Source organism: Carcharodon carcharias, chromosome 7 (assembly GCF_017639515.1).
Source record: "Carcharodon carcharias isolate sCarCar2 chromosome 7, sCarCar2.pri, whole genome shotgun sequence".
NCBI classification, from domain to species: Eukaryota; Metazoa; Chordata; class Chondrichthyes; order Lamniformes; family Lamnidae; genus Carcharodon; species Carcharodon carcharias.
This window is the reverse complement of record NC_054473.1, coordinates 148,657,072-148,671,757: the sequence shown is the minus strand read 5'-3', so window position 1 is coordinate 148,671,757 and position 14,686 is coordinate 148,657,072. Positions and strand designations below refer to the sequence as shown.

At 41.1% G+C, this 14,686-nt stretch overlaps 1 protein-coding gene across 1 annotated transcript; it reads left to right on the top strand.

Annotated features, from left to right (window-relative positions):
- Nucleotides 1–336: 336 nt before the first annotated feature.
- LOC121280131 (cytochrome b-c1 complex subunit Rieske, mitochondrial) lies at nt 337–14,417 on the top strand. Its single transcript, XM_041191807.1, has 2 exons — nt 337–632; nt 9,701–14,417. Exons 1-2 carry the CDS (start codon nt 422–424, stop codon nt 10,309–10,311), a joined length of 822 nt encoding a protein of 273 aa, XP_041047741.1. The 5' UTR covers nt 337–421; the 3' UTR covers nt 10,312–14,417.
- The last annotated feature ends 269 nt before the right edge of the window (nt 14,418–14,686 follow it).

The window sequence follows — 14,686 nt, the reverse complement described above, 5'->3', positions numbered from 1 at the left end:
TGAGGATGGCTAAACCAGGTGCTCACCATATTCTTTCAAGTCTGTGTGATTACAATAAAAAACACAAGCATTTCCAACATTTTTTGTATTTATTTCAAACTTGCAGAATCCCCAGTATTTTGCTTTTGTGTAAACACCTTGCACCAGGTAAGAATCCAAATGCAACAATCTTCGGTTTTCCGAAGCTGCACTTGCGCAGTGCCCGCTGATGGCAGCGCGGTGCCCGCCAACTCAACACCTGCGCAGTGCCCGCCAACTCGGCGCCTGCGCAGTGCCCGCTGATGGCAGCGTAGTGCCCGCCGACTCGGCGCCTGCGCAGTGCCTGCCGATGGCAGAGCCGTGGTTGCCGACTCGGCGCCTGCGCAGTGCCTGTTCTTCTGTCCTCTGGGTTAAGGTCGTTGTGGCTGCTTCCCGGTTCCTGATGTTGTCGTTGATGTTTCGCTCCGGGCCTTTTGGCCCCTACCTGTCCGCTACCACTAACACCGTGGCGTCACAACTCAAGCCGCTGGTGTCCGGCCCGGTGTCCAAGGCCGATGCGGTGATCGTGGATCTCAAGAGGCCGTTCCTGTGTAGGGAGTCGATGCAGGGCCAAGCGGCCCGGACCGGCCCCGCCGTCACCGCCGGCCTCAACGGTGAGTGGGGCAGGGAGAGAGCGTGGCTCAGGCCTAGAGTTTGAACAGTGGGAGTACTCTCTCACGGGGAGGGAAGCCGCCTCCGTTGAGCTTTCAGTCATTGGGAGCTGTTGAAGGAGAGGTTATCGAGGCTATTCGGGCTCACTCTCCTCTCAGGCCGGGAGTTTCAGTGACCTTGTGAATTGGAAAGTTGCTATAAGTCGGTCAATGAATCAAGAAAATGCGAGAAGTCAGTTTTAAAGGCAGAGCTGTAGGGAAATCATTTGGCCAATTTGATACTGCACTGCTGACAGCTGTATCCGATACTACACCTTTAACTCTCTTAACTAGTGCCCAGAATAGCTTTAGGCCAAAAAGCAAAACGCTGTGGACGCTGGACATATGAAATAAAAACAGAAAATACTGAAAATATTCAGTAGGTCAGGCAGCACCTCTGGAGAGAGAAACAGAGTTAATGTTACAGGCTGGGGCCTTTCATCAAAACTGTAGTTTTAGGTCACTTCAATGATGCACAGTTCACCTGCAATTCCTGGAGCCTGGGTGGAAAAAAAATTATATCTATTTGGAGTGAGAGAGGTTGCAACCCCTATTCCATTTTTTCTTAATTTCTGGTTTACCCTTTAGCCCAACAGTTCTGAATGTTGGCATCTGGCACTGCGGGGTAGTGGTAAAGTTTGTGGGCCGCCTTGTGGGAATTTCTGGGGCTGGCCCAATCCACGTTCACAGGTTAAGGATAAGTGAGAACTTTGGAAATGATTACTCTGGCTGCCTGCCTTTCTCTCGTAGCCTGGCCTGTGTTTGAATGACCTCTTTGGCACTGAAAATTAACTGTTACAAGTGTGTAGGAACTTTCCTTTTGATCTTAATTGTTTTAGATTTAATATCTTAATGCCACCCTTTTTTCCCATGTCTATTTTTTTTTGCCTGATTTGACATTGAATTAACTATTCTAATTCATATTTCCTAGTTCGGACTCTGTGTACCTTAGTAAGAATTCTTCAGTCCGATTGGTTAAGGAGATACCCAATGGCTTGCCCAGCTGGTGCAGGTTTCAGATCCTCTGTACAGGACATTGCACTGCTTTGATTTTCTAATAGCACTGCAAGTTCTGGTGCAAGAGCCCAATGTAAATGGAATGAACAGTTGTTCAATTATTGGTAACAGCATATACTGGGCCTACATGAAGGGAGAAGTTTAGAGAGGCATTATAAACATGGAACTACTGTAGATAGCTACTCAGGTTCAGTGGTATCATTATCCCCTTAAGTAGTTTGATTTTTTTTTTACAGAAGTTGACTTCCACTGAGGCCTATCAGATTGTGTGGTACTGGGACCCAGAAGGATAACAGTTCAGTACCTGTAACTGAAATAACACTGATCCTTTTCTGTTTGGCATTTTCTTGGTTGAATTGTAAAATACAACATATTTTTTAAAAAAATTCATTCATGGGATGTGAGCTTCACTGGCTGGGCCAGCATTTATTGCCCATCCCTAGTTGCCCTTGAGAAGGTAATGGTGAGCTGCTGCCTTGAACTGCTGCAGTCCATGTGCTGTAGGTACACCCACAGTGCTGTTAGGAAGGAAGTTCCAGGATTTTGACCCAGCGACAGTGAAGGGATGGTGATAAATTTCCAAGTCAGGATGATGAGTGACTTGGAAGGGAACTTCCTGGTGGTGGTGGTGTTCCCATCTATCTGCTGCCCTTGTCCTTCTAGATGGTAGTGGTCATGGGTTTGGAAGGTGATGTCTAAGGAGTCTTGGTGAATTCCTGCAGTGCATCTTGTAGATGGGACACACTGCTGCTACTGTGTGTCGGTGGTGGAGGGAGTGAATGTTTGTGGATGTGGTGCCAATCAAGCAGGCTGCTTTGTCCTGGACAGTGTCAAGCTTCGTGAGTGTTGTAGGAACTGTACTAATCCAGGCAAGTGGGGAGTATTCCATCACACTCCTAACTTGTGCACTGTTGATAGCACTGTTGATGACCCCTTCCATTACTTTACTGATGATGGAGAGTAGACTAATTGGGAGGTAATTCACCGTCTTGGTGTCCTGGACATACCTGGGCAATTTTCCACATAGCCGGGTAGATGCCAGTGTTGTCGCTGTACTGGGATAGCTTGGCTCGGGGTGCGGCAAGTTCTGGAGCGCAGGTCATCAGTACTATTGCTAGATGATGGACAGCTTTTGGGGAGTCAGGAGGTGGGTTATTTGATGCACGATTCCCAGTCTCTGACCTGCTCTTGCAGCCACAGTATTTATATGGCTAGTCCAATTCAGTTTCTGGTCAATGGTAACCCCCCCAGGATGTTGATGGTAGGGGATTCAGTGATGGTAATTCCATTGGATATCAAGGGGCGATGGTTGGATTCTCTCATGTTGGAGATAGTCATTGCCTGATGCTTGTGTCGCAGGAATATTACTTGCCACTTTTCAGCCCAAGCCTGGATATTGTCCAGGTCTTGCTTCATTTGGACATGAACTGCTTCTGTATCTGAGGAGTTGCGAATGGTGCCGAACATTGTGCAATCATCAGCGAACATCCCCACTTCTGACCTTATGATGGAAGGAAGATCATCACTGATGAAACAGCTGAAGATGGTTGGGCTGAGGAACTCCAGACATCACGTCCTGGAGCTAAGATGACTGATCTCCAACAACCACAGCCATCTTCCTTTATGCGGGTATGACTCCAACTAGTGGACAGTTTTCCCCCTGATTCCCATTGACTCCAGTTTTGCTAGGGCTCCATGATGCCACACTCTGTCAAATGCGGCCTTGATGTCAAGGGCAGTCACTCTCACTTCACCTCGGGAATTCAACCCTTTTGTCCAGATTTAAACCAAGGCTGTAATGAGGTCAAGAGCTGAATGGCCCTGACGGAACCCAAACTGAGCATCAGCGAGCAGGTTATTGCTAAGCAAGTGCCGCTTGATAGCACTGTCGATGACCCCTTCCATTGCTTTACTGATGATGGAGAGTAGACTAATTGGGAGGTAATTCACCGTCTTGGCTTTGTCCTGGACATACCTGGGCAATTTTCCACATAGCCGGGTAGATGCCAGTGTTGTCGCTGTACTGGAATAGCTTGGCTCGGGGTGTGGCAAGTTCTGGAGTGCAAGTCATCAGTACTATTGCTAGAATGTTGTCAGGGCTCAAAGCTTTTGCAGTATCCAGTGCCTTTAACCATTTCTTGACATCACGTGGAGTGAATCAAATTGGCTGAAGACTGGCATCTGTGATGCTGGGGATCTCCGGAGGAGGCTGAGATGGATCATCCACTCGGCACTTCTGGCTGATGATTGTAGCAAATGCTTCAGCCTCATCTTTTGCACTGATGTGCTGGGCTCCTCCATTATTGTGGATGGAGATATTTGTGGAGCTTCCTCTTCCAGTGAGTTGTTTAATTGTCCAGCACCATTCACAAATTGACGTGGCAGGACTGCAGAGCTTAGACCTGATCCGTTGGTTGTGGAATCACTCAGCCCTGTCTCATTTGCTACTTATGCTGTTTGGCTCACAAGTAGTCCTGTGTTATAGCTTCACCAGGCTGACATCTCATTTTAAGGTATGCTTGATGTTGCTCCTGGCATGCCCTCCTGCAATTTTCATTGAAACAGGGTTGATCCCCTGGCTTGATGGTAATGGTAGAGTGGGGGATATGCTGGGCCATGAGGTTACAGATTGTGTTTGGGTACAATTCTGCTGCTAATGGCCCACAACGCCTCATGGATACCCAGTCTTGAGTCGCTAGATGTCTGAAATTTACCCCATCTAGCATGGTGGTAGTGGTACACAACACGATAGAGGTACCCTCAATGTGAAGGCAGGACTTTGTCTCTACAATGACTCCACAATGTGCGGTGGTCACTCCTACCGATTCTGTCATGGACAGATGCATCTGTGGCAGGCACCTTGGTGAGGATGAGGTCAATTATGTTTTTCTCTCCCGGTGGTTCCCTCACCACCTGCTGCAGGCCCAGTCTAGCAGCTATGTAATTTATGACTTGGTCAGTAGTGGTGCTACCGAGCCACATTGAAGTCCCCCACCCAGAGTACATTCTGCACCCTTGTCACCCTCAGTGCTTCATCCAAGTGCTGTTCAACATGGAGGAGTACTGATTCATCAGCTGAGGGATGGCGGTACTTGGTAATCAGCAGGTGTAAGTGTTATCTTAAAATTGCATGCTGTAAGTTCTCCAATCCCCAAGAACCTTGTTGAGTTCTCATTAAATTCTATCATCCTTTCTTGGATAACATGCTGGAGAAGATTGCACTCCTACCATTGTTAGTTTTTGCAAAAGGCAACTCATAGGAATGCCTTAAAGTGCATTCATATGGAACTTGCCTTCCATTTAACACATTTTAAAATATGTACAGAATAATAAACATAGGTCACTGAGTATGTCATTTGTAAGAAATTCTACTTAGTATTAAAATATTCCAGTAATCTATTGGGGCCTGAATTATGCAAACTGGGTTTGTGGCTTCATGCTGTATTTAGAACCAGTTTGAAATGCTTACACAGTATAGTGCTTCCAATTTTTTTCTCTCCACCCTCCCACCCCCATGCCCTGGTCTTGGTTTTTCTAGGCATTTTATTATCTAGTATCAGTTGGTGGCACACTTGCCTCTGGTGCTGGGGTTAAGTCCCACTCCAGGGCTTGAGCACAACAATCTACACTGCGCTGTTAGGGGTGCCGTCATTCAGATGAGACATTAAACCGAGACACCATCACCCTGCTTGGATGTAAAATAAGCCATCTTTGTGAAGAAGAGCAGGGGAGTTATCCCCTGTGTCCTAGCCAACATTATCCCTCAATCAACATCGCAAAAAGAGATTATCTGGTCATTATCATATTGCTGTTGCGAGTCTGCTGTGTGCAATTTGGCTGCTGCGTTTTTTAGGTTATGACAGTGACTACGCTTCAGAAGTACTTCATTGGCTGTAAAGGTTTTTGAAACATTTGATGGTGGTCAAAAGTGCTATATAAATGCAATTCTTTTTCTTAAATTTTCATTGTAATATCATCTTTGTTATTGGCAAATGTTTCCCTTTACTATTCACTAAATGTTTGCTGACATGCTCCCACCGTCACCCAACTCTGAAGCATATTGATGATACCTATAACTAAATACTATTAGACAACACCTGGATGATAAACATGAAAGCTTTGTAATTTTAAGAGTTAAAAATTTTAGCAAGGAAATTGCTGTAGATACACTGAGTCTAATATCCAAGTTTATTTTTGAACTGGGCAAATCTTGAGTACTTGAAATGTCACTAAGGCTTCTGAATTTAGTCTTGGACCTGATAATAGTCCTGTTCCCCACCAACTCCACTCCACCCTGCCCTTATGTCAACCCCATCACTAATTGTGTAGGCAAAACCCTGACAGGGTGGGTTTTAGCACAGGCATGTTAGAGGTCACCTGCGGTCTGTCCGCAAGAATGACCCAAACCTCCCTGTCGCTTGCCATTTTAACACTCCACCCTGCTCTCTTGCCCACATGTCTGTCCTTGGCTTGCTGCATTGTTCCAGCGAAGCCCAACGCAAACTGGAGGAACAACACCTCATCTTCCGACTTGGCACTTTACAGCCTTCTGGACTGAATATTGAATTCAACAACTTTAGGTCTTGAGCTCCCTCCTCCATCCCCACCCCCTTTCTGTTTCTTCCCCCTTCCTCTTGTTTTTTCCAATAAATTATATAGATTTTTCTTTTCCCACCTATTTCCATTATTTTTAAATATTTTTAAATCTTTTATGTTCCCCCCACCCCCACTAGAGCTATACCTTGAGTGCCCTACCATCCATTCTTAATTAGCACATTCGTTTAGATAATATCACCAACTTCAACACCTATGTGTTCTTTTGTTCTGTTGTCTGTGACATCTTTTCATGATCTGCTTCTATCACTGCTTGTTTGTCCCTACAACCACACCACCCCCCTCCACTTCTCTCCCCTAACACCCCACACTTTAAACCAGCTTATATTTCACCCCTTCCTTGGATTCACCTAGTTCTGTTGAAGGGTCATGAGGACTCGAAACATCAACTCTTTTCTTCTCCGCCGATGCTGCCAGACCTGCTGAGTTTTTCCAGGTAATTCTGTTTTTGTTTTTGTTTTGGATTTCCAGCATCCGCAGTTTTTTTGTTTTTATATCATGTTAGAGGTCACCCATTTTGAACCAAAAACGATAGTTCGGAGCATTATTTTGAATGAACACCTAGGAACAGGGGAGGACCAAACAGATTTTGGGGTCCATGTACACAGATCACTAAAATATAATAGTCAGATACAAAATAAAAATAATTATGGAACGTTAGCCTTTAAAACTAGAAGGCCAATAGTAGTCTGTGAGCAAGAGAGCTTTTCTGACAAAGACACCCCCTATCAGTTGCTTAAGGAGGAAGAAGTTTTGCTACAGCTATATAAAGTCCTGGATAGATCATATCTGGAATACAATGTGCAGTACTGGGCACTGCACCTTAGAAACAATACATTGGCATTAGAAGGAGCGCAGTCCTGATGTACCATCATATTATCAAAGCTCCAAGGGTTAGATTGAGGAGAGAATTGGTAGGGCAGACAGAGAGAAACGTCTTCTGCTTTTGGGGGAATCTAAGACAAAGAGACATAACCTTAAAATCAGAACCAGACCAATCACAAGAGAAGTTAGGAAACACTTCTTCACACAAAGGGTAAACATGTGGAACACTGTCCAACAAAAAGCAATAGATGTTAGCTCAATTCATCATTTTAAGTCTGAGATTGATAGATTTTTGCTAGCCGAGGATACTTATGGGATATGCAGCCTGGTAGGTGGATGCAGTTAGATGCAGTTAATGGCAGAGCAGGCTCGAGGGGCTGGTTGGCCTACTCCTGTTTCAATGTTTCAGTAATATACTTGTGTACACAATTGTAGCTGCCTATTAAAATATTTTTATTTCTTCCATTATGTAGTTGGTTATTGAATTGAAGTTTGATTATGATTTTATCTTTGATAAAGCATATGTGACTTGCAATTGATTTCAATTTTAAAATCTACAGTTGAGTCACTGATATCTGTTACAGCTTGAAGTCCCAAACTGTGAGTGTTCAAGGTTAAGAGTTTGAAGTACACTTTTCAATTCTAACTAAAGTATCGCAAATATCCAAAGAAAAATGAAATCAAGTTCTTGAAAATCTAAGCCTCAATGTGGTCCGGGACTGTAAATTTTTGATAATGTATTGAAGGCACCTCACTAAATGCAAACCTTTTCCCCAAACAATGTGTTGGCGGAAAGTCTATCTTTCTTTCTCCTTCAATGTTAAAAGTTGGTCTGTGGCTTCAGGGACATTAATTAAGACTAATATCTTGAGGCATCAATGAAAGAATCTCTTCAGGTGGGCTTCACTGCCTTCAGTTGTGGCATTTGCCTCATTTACTTTACAGTGCTGCTGATATTGGCATTTGGATTTGAATTAAGAATGTATTCCTCGTCTGGGAAATTATGATCCAAATTGAGAGCATCTCCGTTACTACATAGCAAAATATATAGTTAATAAGTTGAAATTAATTTGACATGCTGATCCCCCACACTAGGTTTATCCTCCACATTGCCAGATTTGTATATAGAAGTATAAATCTTCACTCAAGATGTTTTTCATAACCGTGGAACATTACAATAAGAACATGGTATTGATCGATAAGTAAGTTGATAGAAGCTCTCATTGAATAAACAATGCGAAATGCAGGAAGAAGATTAAGGCCCATTATTCATAATATCAATAACGCTGGGGGAAAAAAGGAGAAAAGATTAACTTCTTAGAGGCAGCCTCAGCAAAGGGGAGATATGGGAGGTTCATTTAAAATCATGAGATAACAAGGCCAAAAATGTCAGTGGGTAAAATGCAGCAGATAGCGTCCAATAGGATGCAATGGCAAGTTAGATTAAGGGCTATGATCAAGTAACCTGCCAACATAGCTTCATTTAACTAGTGCTTTTAATGTAGTGAAATGTACCAAGGTCTTCCCACTGATCAGATACTAGAGTTGGGAGAAGCTGTAGATAAGGTGATTGAGAGCATGATTGAAGAGGTGGGTTTAGTATTATTGACACAACCATTTGGATGTGGTACTGTTGGAAAGGTAGTATGCATGGAGTTTTTTTCCCAGAGCTTGTAATTAAATGTATTTAAATTGCAACAGAGTAGGTGAGAGCTGGCAAGTAACACTATAATCAGGAGTGTCCAAGCATTTATACTCTGGGTTGCTTATGTATATACTATTGGGCTACCAGTAGAGTTTGGTCAATGTTCCCTTAATTTGCATGTATCTCAAACTGCAGATATGAACACATTTGAGGCAACAGTACTAAAGAGCCAAACCTGGTTCAAACAAAACACCCAGAAATATTAGCCTAAATAACAGAGTTACTGCTTGGAGTTGTGGGCCAAGACAGCCATGATATAGAAATCTCGAGTTATAAATTTGCCTTGTGCACTAGCAGAAAATGGACAAGAGTGAATGGACGGCTCACTTGGCACTCTGACATCAATAGAAAAGAATATTGAGCAATGGAAAAGGAGAACAAGCTGCAAATTTGCTACTGTCTCAGAATAATTTATACTACCTGAATGTGTTACCTAACATATTCATGCCATCATAACATCTTATTTCTATTGTAAAGTCAGTCATTAGTGTTGAAATTCCAGTAAAATTAACATTTTTCAAAAGTTGCAAAAATTATACAAATACATGCTTTTAGTTGTGAATGTTTACTGCTGCATTTTAAAGTTGTTTTGAGGCAGCGAAAGAAAATAAAAGCTATTCTGCAAACGAACACTTCCTTGTTGAGCAGGGGATGCCAATAGTAGTGATACAAGCTTAGATTTACCAGGTATGAGAAAATTACATAAAGAATCTGTGAGATTTTATATTGCCCATTGAATGCTAGAGGAGAACAAACACCTATATGGTAATTAGATGATTTAAGATTTAGCAAATCGAGGTTATTTTTAAGGGTACCATGTTGAGAGTCTGGTACAAAAATGATTTATGTTCTGACTTTTTATTTTGCACAGTTGCATCTGGAGTTCGATATGCACACAGTGATATTAAAGTTCCGGATTTCTCTGAATATAGACGACAAGAAGTTCAAGACCCCAGGAAATCGTCGCAAGACAGCAGTGATATCAGGAGAGGGTTCTCCTACTTACTAACGGGAACCACAGCTGTTATGGGAGCCTATGCTGCAAAGAATGTTGTCACTCAGTTTGTCTCAAGCATGAGTGCCTCTGCTGACGTGTTAGCATTGTCCAAGATTGAAGTCAAGCTGAACGAAATCCCAGAAGGCAAGAACATGACCTTCAAATGGAGAGGCAAACCTCTTTTCATTCGCCACCGTTCAACCAAGGAAATTGCGATCGAACAGGCAGTGGCCTTAACTGAGTTGCGAGACCCAGAATTAGATTCTGACAGAGTGAAAGATCCACAGTGGATGATTGTTATTGGTGTCTGCACTCATCTGGGATGTGTGCCAATAGCCAATGCTGGCGATTATGGTGGCTACTACTGCCCCTGCCATGGATCTCACTACGATTCATCAGGGAGAATCAGGAAAGGCCCAGCTCCACTTAACCTGGAAGTGCCACCATATGAGTTCATTAATGAGGATCTTGTAGTTGTAGGTTAATGTTATGAACTTTAAATTGAGTACTTCCCAGTTTTACTGGTGTGTTACCTACTACATTGAACTGGGCATTTTTAGCACCAGCTTGTTATCTTGCTTGTCCTTTGTCCTTGCTATTTTGAGAACTTGGGAAGAATGGTGTAAATCAAGCTCAACATCAATAAATAGTCATTTTGCCTCATCCAGCAATTGTGGTCATATTTTTGAGGACTATGTTTTGTGATTCCAGCTTTCAATGGTAATTGTAGAGATCAGGATCAGAAATTTATAAACTTGCAGGTGTGCAAGTCACTTAACTGGTGTTCATAAAATTGTTTCATAAAGGTTTTATGAAACCTTCATAAAAATTGTAACCATGTTGAAGTACAAATGAAATTGCCTTCCTGTAAACAGTGTTTAGGTGGTGCTTGTTGGAAAATTTGAGTTGTATTATACACAGTAAATTTATAGAACCAGTTTATTTTTTAAAACAAATTGCAACCTGCTGAGAGATGATATATCTGCAATTTGTTTCTAGATACAGAAATATAGATTAGGATTCTGCTAAGTTTAAAATGCCCTCTAACCATTTTCAGCAATTCATGCAATCTACTTTCAAAAGTCAAGACCATTAATCAGCTTAGCTTTAAGTGTTTTATAAGATGCTTGCTTGGCCCTAATTGTCAACAAACCTATGTCCATCAACCTGTAAATGAGCTAGAGTTCATGGTAACTTCATTGTAAACTTCATAGAAAAATTACATATGTTTTTTTACTGGAGAAAAGTAATTGGTTTTTTTGTTAATAAAGTAGAAAGACCACCCCAATGCATATGTCATACCTCACCGCCCCCACCCAACCTCCCCCCACCCTCCAAGCTTTGAGTTTTTAAAATCCTGTATAAAGCTGTGCCTAAAGCAACTGGTTTACCATAGATTTGCATAGCCTGGCACCAGGAAGTAACTAATCTTGTGTTGGTAAATTTCATACAAACATTTTCCTTTGAAAAATGCAAGTTTATAAATGTCTGAATTTACAGGTTGGTTATGTTATTTTAAAAATGTGACCAACGTCCGGAAGATTTTACTTTTATTTATTGCTTAACATTGAATGACTTCCACTTTGTAAATTTCATTCATGGCTACTTTTTAATTTAGTACATATCTGTATACATGGTCAATTCCATAGTTGAAAAAGGCTGGAATGGTAATTAAATCTAACCTGAATTGGATGTTTTTGAGAGTCTTAATTGGAAAACTATTTTAGAATGCTTGTGCTAATGCTTTGCGTCCTGTGATGATGATGTCATTTGGATTATGATTTTAAATTGGCTCTTATCACCAGGATGGGAAAAGGAAAGTCACCCATCGTTTTCATTTCTCATTTAATGTTTTTCAGGAAGTTTCCTGCTAGTTCCTAACTGTCAGCAAACCTACCAGAAACACGCATGTTGATATGCAAGAATGCATTTAGTGTTGGCACAGTTAATTAGCTCACTTTAGACTTGCATGCAGAATGATAATTTGGCCAAAAATGAGAGGCCCTTGGCACATAGCATCTTCAGAGTGCGAGGACCAGTGTTTAAAAGATATTATAAGATTATCATTATATAGCATATAGGTTAATTCTAAAGCCATATGACTGTTTTATATATCCAGCTAACATGCTCTAACAATGAGACATTTTGATACATGCACTAATCCACAGCCATTATAAAGTATTTGCATTAGCAGCATGCATAAGTGTTATGCAGCAGGATAGCAGGATCATTGTTGATAATTTCCTCCCCTCTTAACTCTAAGAGCTCCATCTAGTGGTTGAGCTAGTGATTGTAAAACATGCCTGCAGTGCAGTTTAGTTTGAATACCAGTTTAAAAAAAAGTTATAACCGATTAGGGTTTCACAATAATGTTGAAGATGACATTCTCTCTTGTTTTCTCATGATTTCCCTCTTCCCTGCAGCACCATGTTTCATCTGCTTCTGCCAAGAGATCTGCTGTCATGGTATGCCACATTCGCCTGTCTTGTACCATCCTCACATATCCGCTGTGGCTCTGCAACCGCTCTAGATTAGGTCGATCCCTCTTTCTTCTGCCCTCCACTTTGCCCTCTAGAAGAGATCTCTAGTTTTTTTAACTCTGATCAAATGGCTGAGATAATGACAGTTTCTTCACTGGAGTTATAAGTTATATTTGCTCTTGCAATTTCAGGTGTAAATTTCAGTTGTCTTATGGTCTGTATATGGAATTTTTAGCATGCATCTCAGCATCCACATTTCAATGGCCTTTATTTTCTTCCATAGACCTTTACTTATTGTCCAGGTTTCTGAGGCAGACAGGAAAGTGGATAGAATGTAGCATCTTCTGAGTTTTTTCCTGTTGCAAGCTTGAGTTTTCTTGTTAACACATCCTTCATCTTCACAAAATTACTCCTGTCTCTCTCTATCCTTCTAACTTGTGCATTACATCTACCATCTTCTGTTATCATTAGTCCTAAATAGACAAAGTTATCTACTTATTCTAGTGTGACACCATCCACTTAATCTTCACTCTAGCTTCTAATGTATTCCTTCTAATTATCGTTGTTTTGTCTTTATGGTGTTCATACTCAATCCATATTGTAAACTTTTACATTTTATTTGATCTACAATATTTTGTAGGGCCTCTTCTGATTCTGCATTAACAAGTTTATGTTTTTGCTTCCAATTTTTAACCCCTGGAAGTACGTCTGATTCTCTGAATATTTGTTGTGTATATTTTCATTTCATTTTTATATTGTACATATTCGTTTCATCAGTATCTTTAAATATCAACTTTTTGATTTTACATGGGCCTGAGGATTTTCAGCTCAACTATAGTGGGAAATTGGAGCCTGGAGGATGGCAAGAATTGAGAGGAATGCCGGGTTTCTGTGCTCCCAATTCATGCAGGGAAAAGGAATGATGGAGTGTTCAAACATGATAGAGCTTGGGAAGAGGGCATTTGCTCATCTCTTGCCTCCTTGTCAACAAACAAGCTAGACATTTTCTTGAATCTGGTGTAGAGGTTGGCGTAGCAGTGAAAGTGGGATGCATACCCTGACCTTATTCCCTCATAACTGTGGGAGCTGCAAGTCATATCAACTTCCTTGTAAGTAGGGGGTGTGGTGGTAGTTTGAGCATGGGTGCTGTCTTTCCAGTGTTGCACTTCCTGCCCTCCTGTAACAGGTGCTGTCAGTGTGTAAATGAAATGATTCTCCCTATCCCTGAGTGTTTAGGGGTCTGTAGTGGAGGTCACCAGCTTCAACATTGCAGTGGTAAGAAATGTTTAGCCTCTAAATAATCTAAATTCTTAGATGCCCTCCACAGTGAGTAGTGCCAGAAAATGGCAAATTTCCATTTTAGGTGACCAGCCTTAGCCACATGTTCTCAAATTAGATGGAGAGGCAAACTACTTTGCTCTACCTGATAGTGTGCTTAATTTCCAATTTAATGATACCTTCAGAAGACCAATCGGTTTTTATTTTTCAAACCATGGCCTCTGAATAAAGTTGCTAATTTCTGTGAATCATTGGCTTTGGATTGTGGACCCACAGTCATTAAGAACTACAGTTAGTCTGGTTAGCTGATTTCATAAAGGCTCTCAAAGTGAGCATAGGAGACTTTAATTGTATCAGCCTCAGCCAAATTTAAAATTCACCCTTGAATTGTAAAATCATCTCAGTAAATGAAAAGTGATAGGAGTAATCAGATGAAACCACTACTTTGTCCAATTTAAATCTGGAAACTAACAATTAACAAGCCAAAGTGTGGATTACTAATGGTTTACACATCTCCCATAGGATACACACAATTTTAGTGTGTTATGCTGTATAGGGATCATCAGTAGAATGTATTCTTGGCGTTGATATTAAATATATAAAACTTAGGTGTAGATGGCATCAGCGATAACTTGTGAAATGCATTTAAATAATCTTGAAATTTGCTGTATTTCATACATGTGCAATTGCAGACCTATCTCAGCTTATTTTACTGCTAATATATAGTTTGAAATTAATTTTATTTCCTGTCACTAGTTGTAATTTTTTGCCCTTTACTAATTTTATTCTTGTAATCATCTTCCCAAAATCTATGGAATAAATGGTTTACACTTGTTGGATTATGTTTGAATTATAAAATTAATCTACATGAGCAAATGGCTCATCGGTGAAAAAAAATGCTCCTGTTTAAATTAAAGCATTCAACACTTTTCATGCAAGATACTGGTGGATTTAACATTTTAAATTTTGTTGGACAAAATTGAATTTGGCAGGTAAAGGGCTGTTGACAATAGAGAATGGGACACTTTCCAGCTTTACTCTCACCATGATAAAAACTTCCAAAGCCAAATGAAAAATAAATCTGCATTTATTCCACCAAATT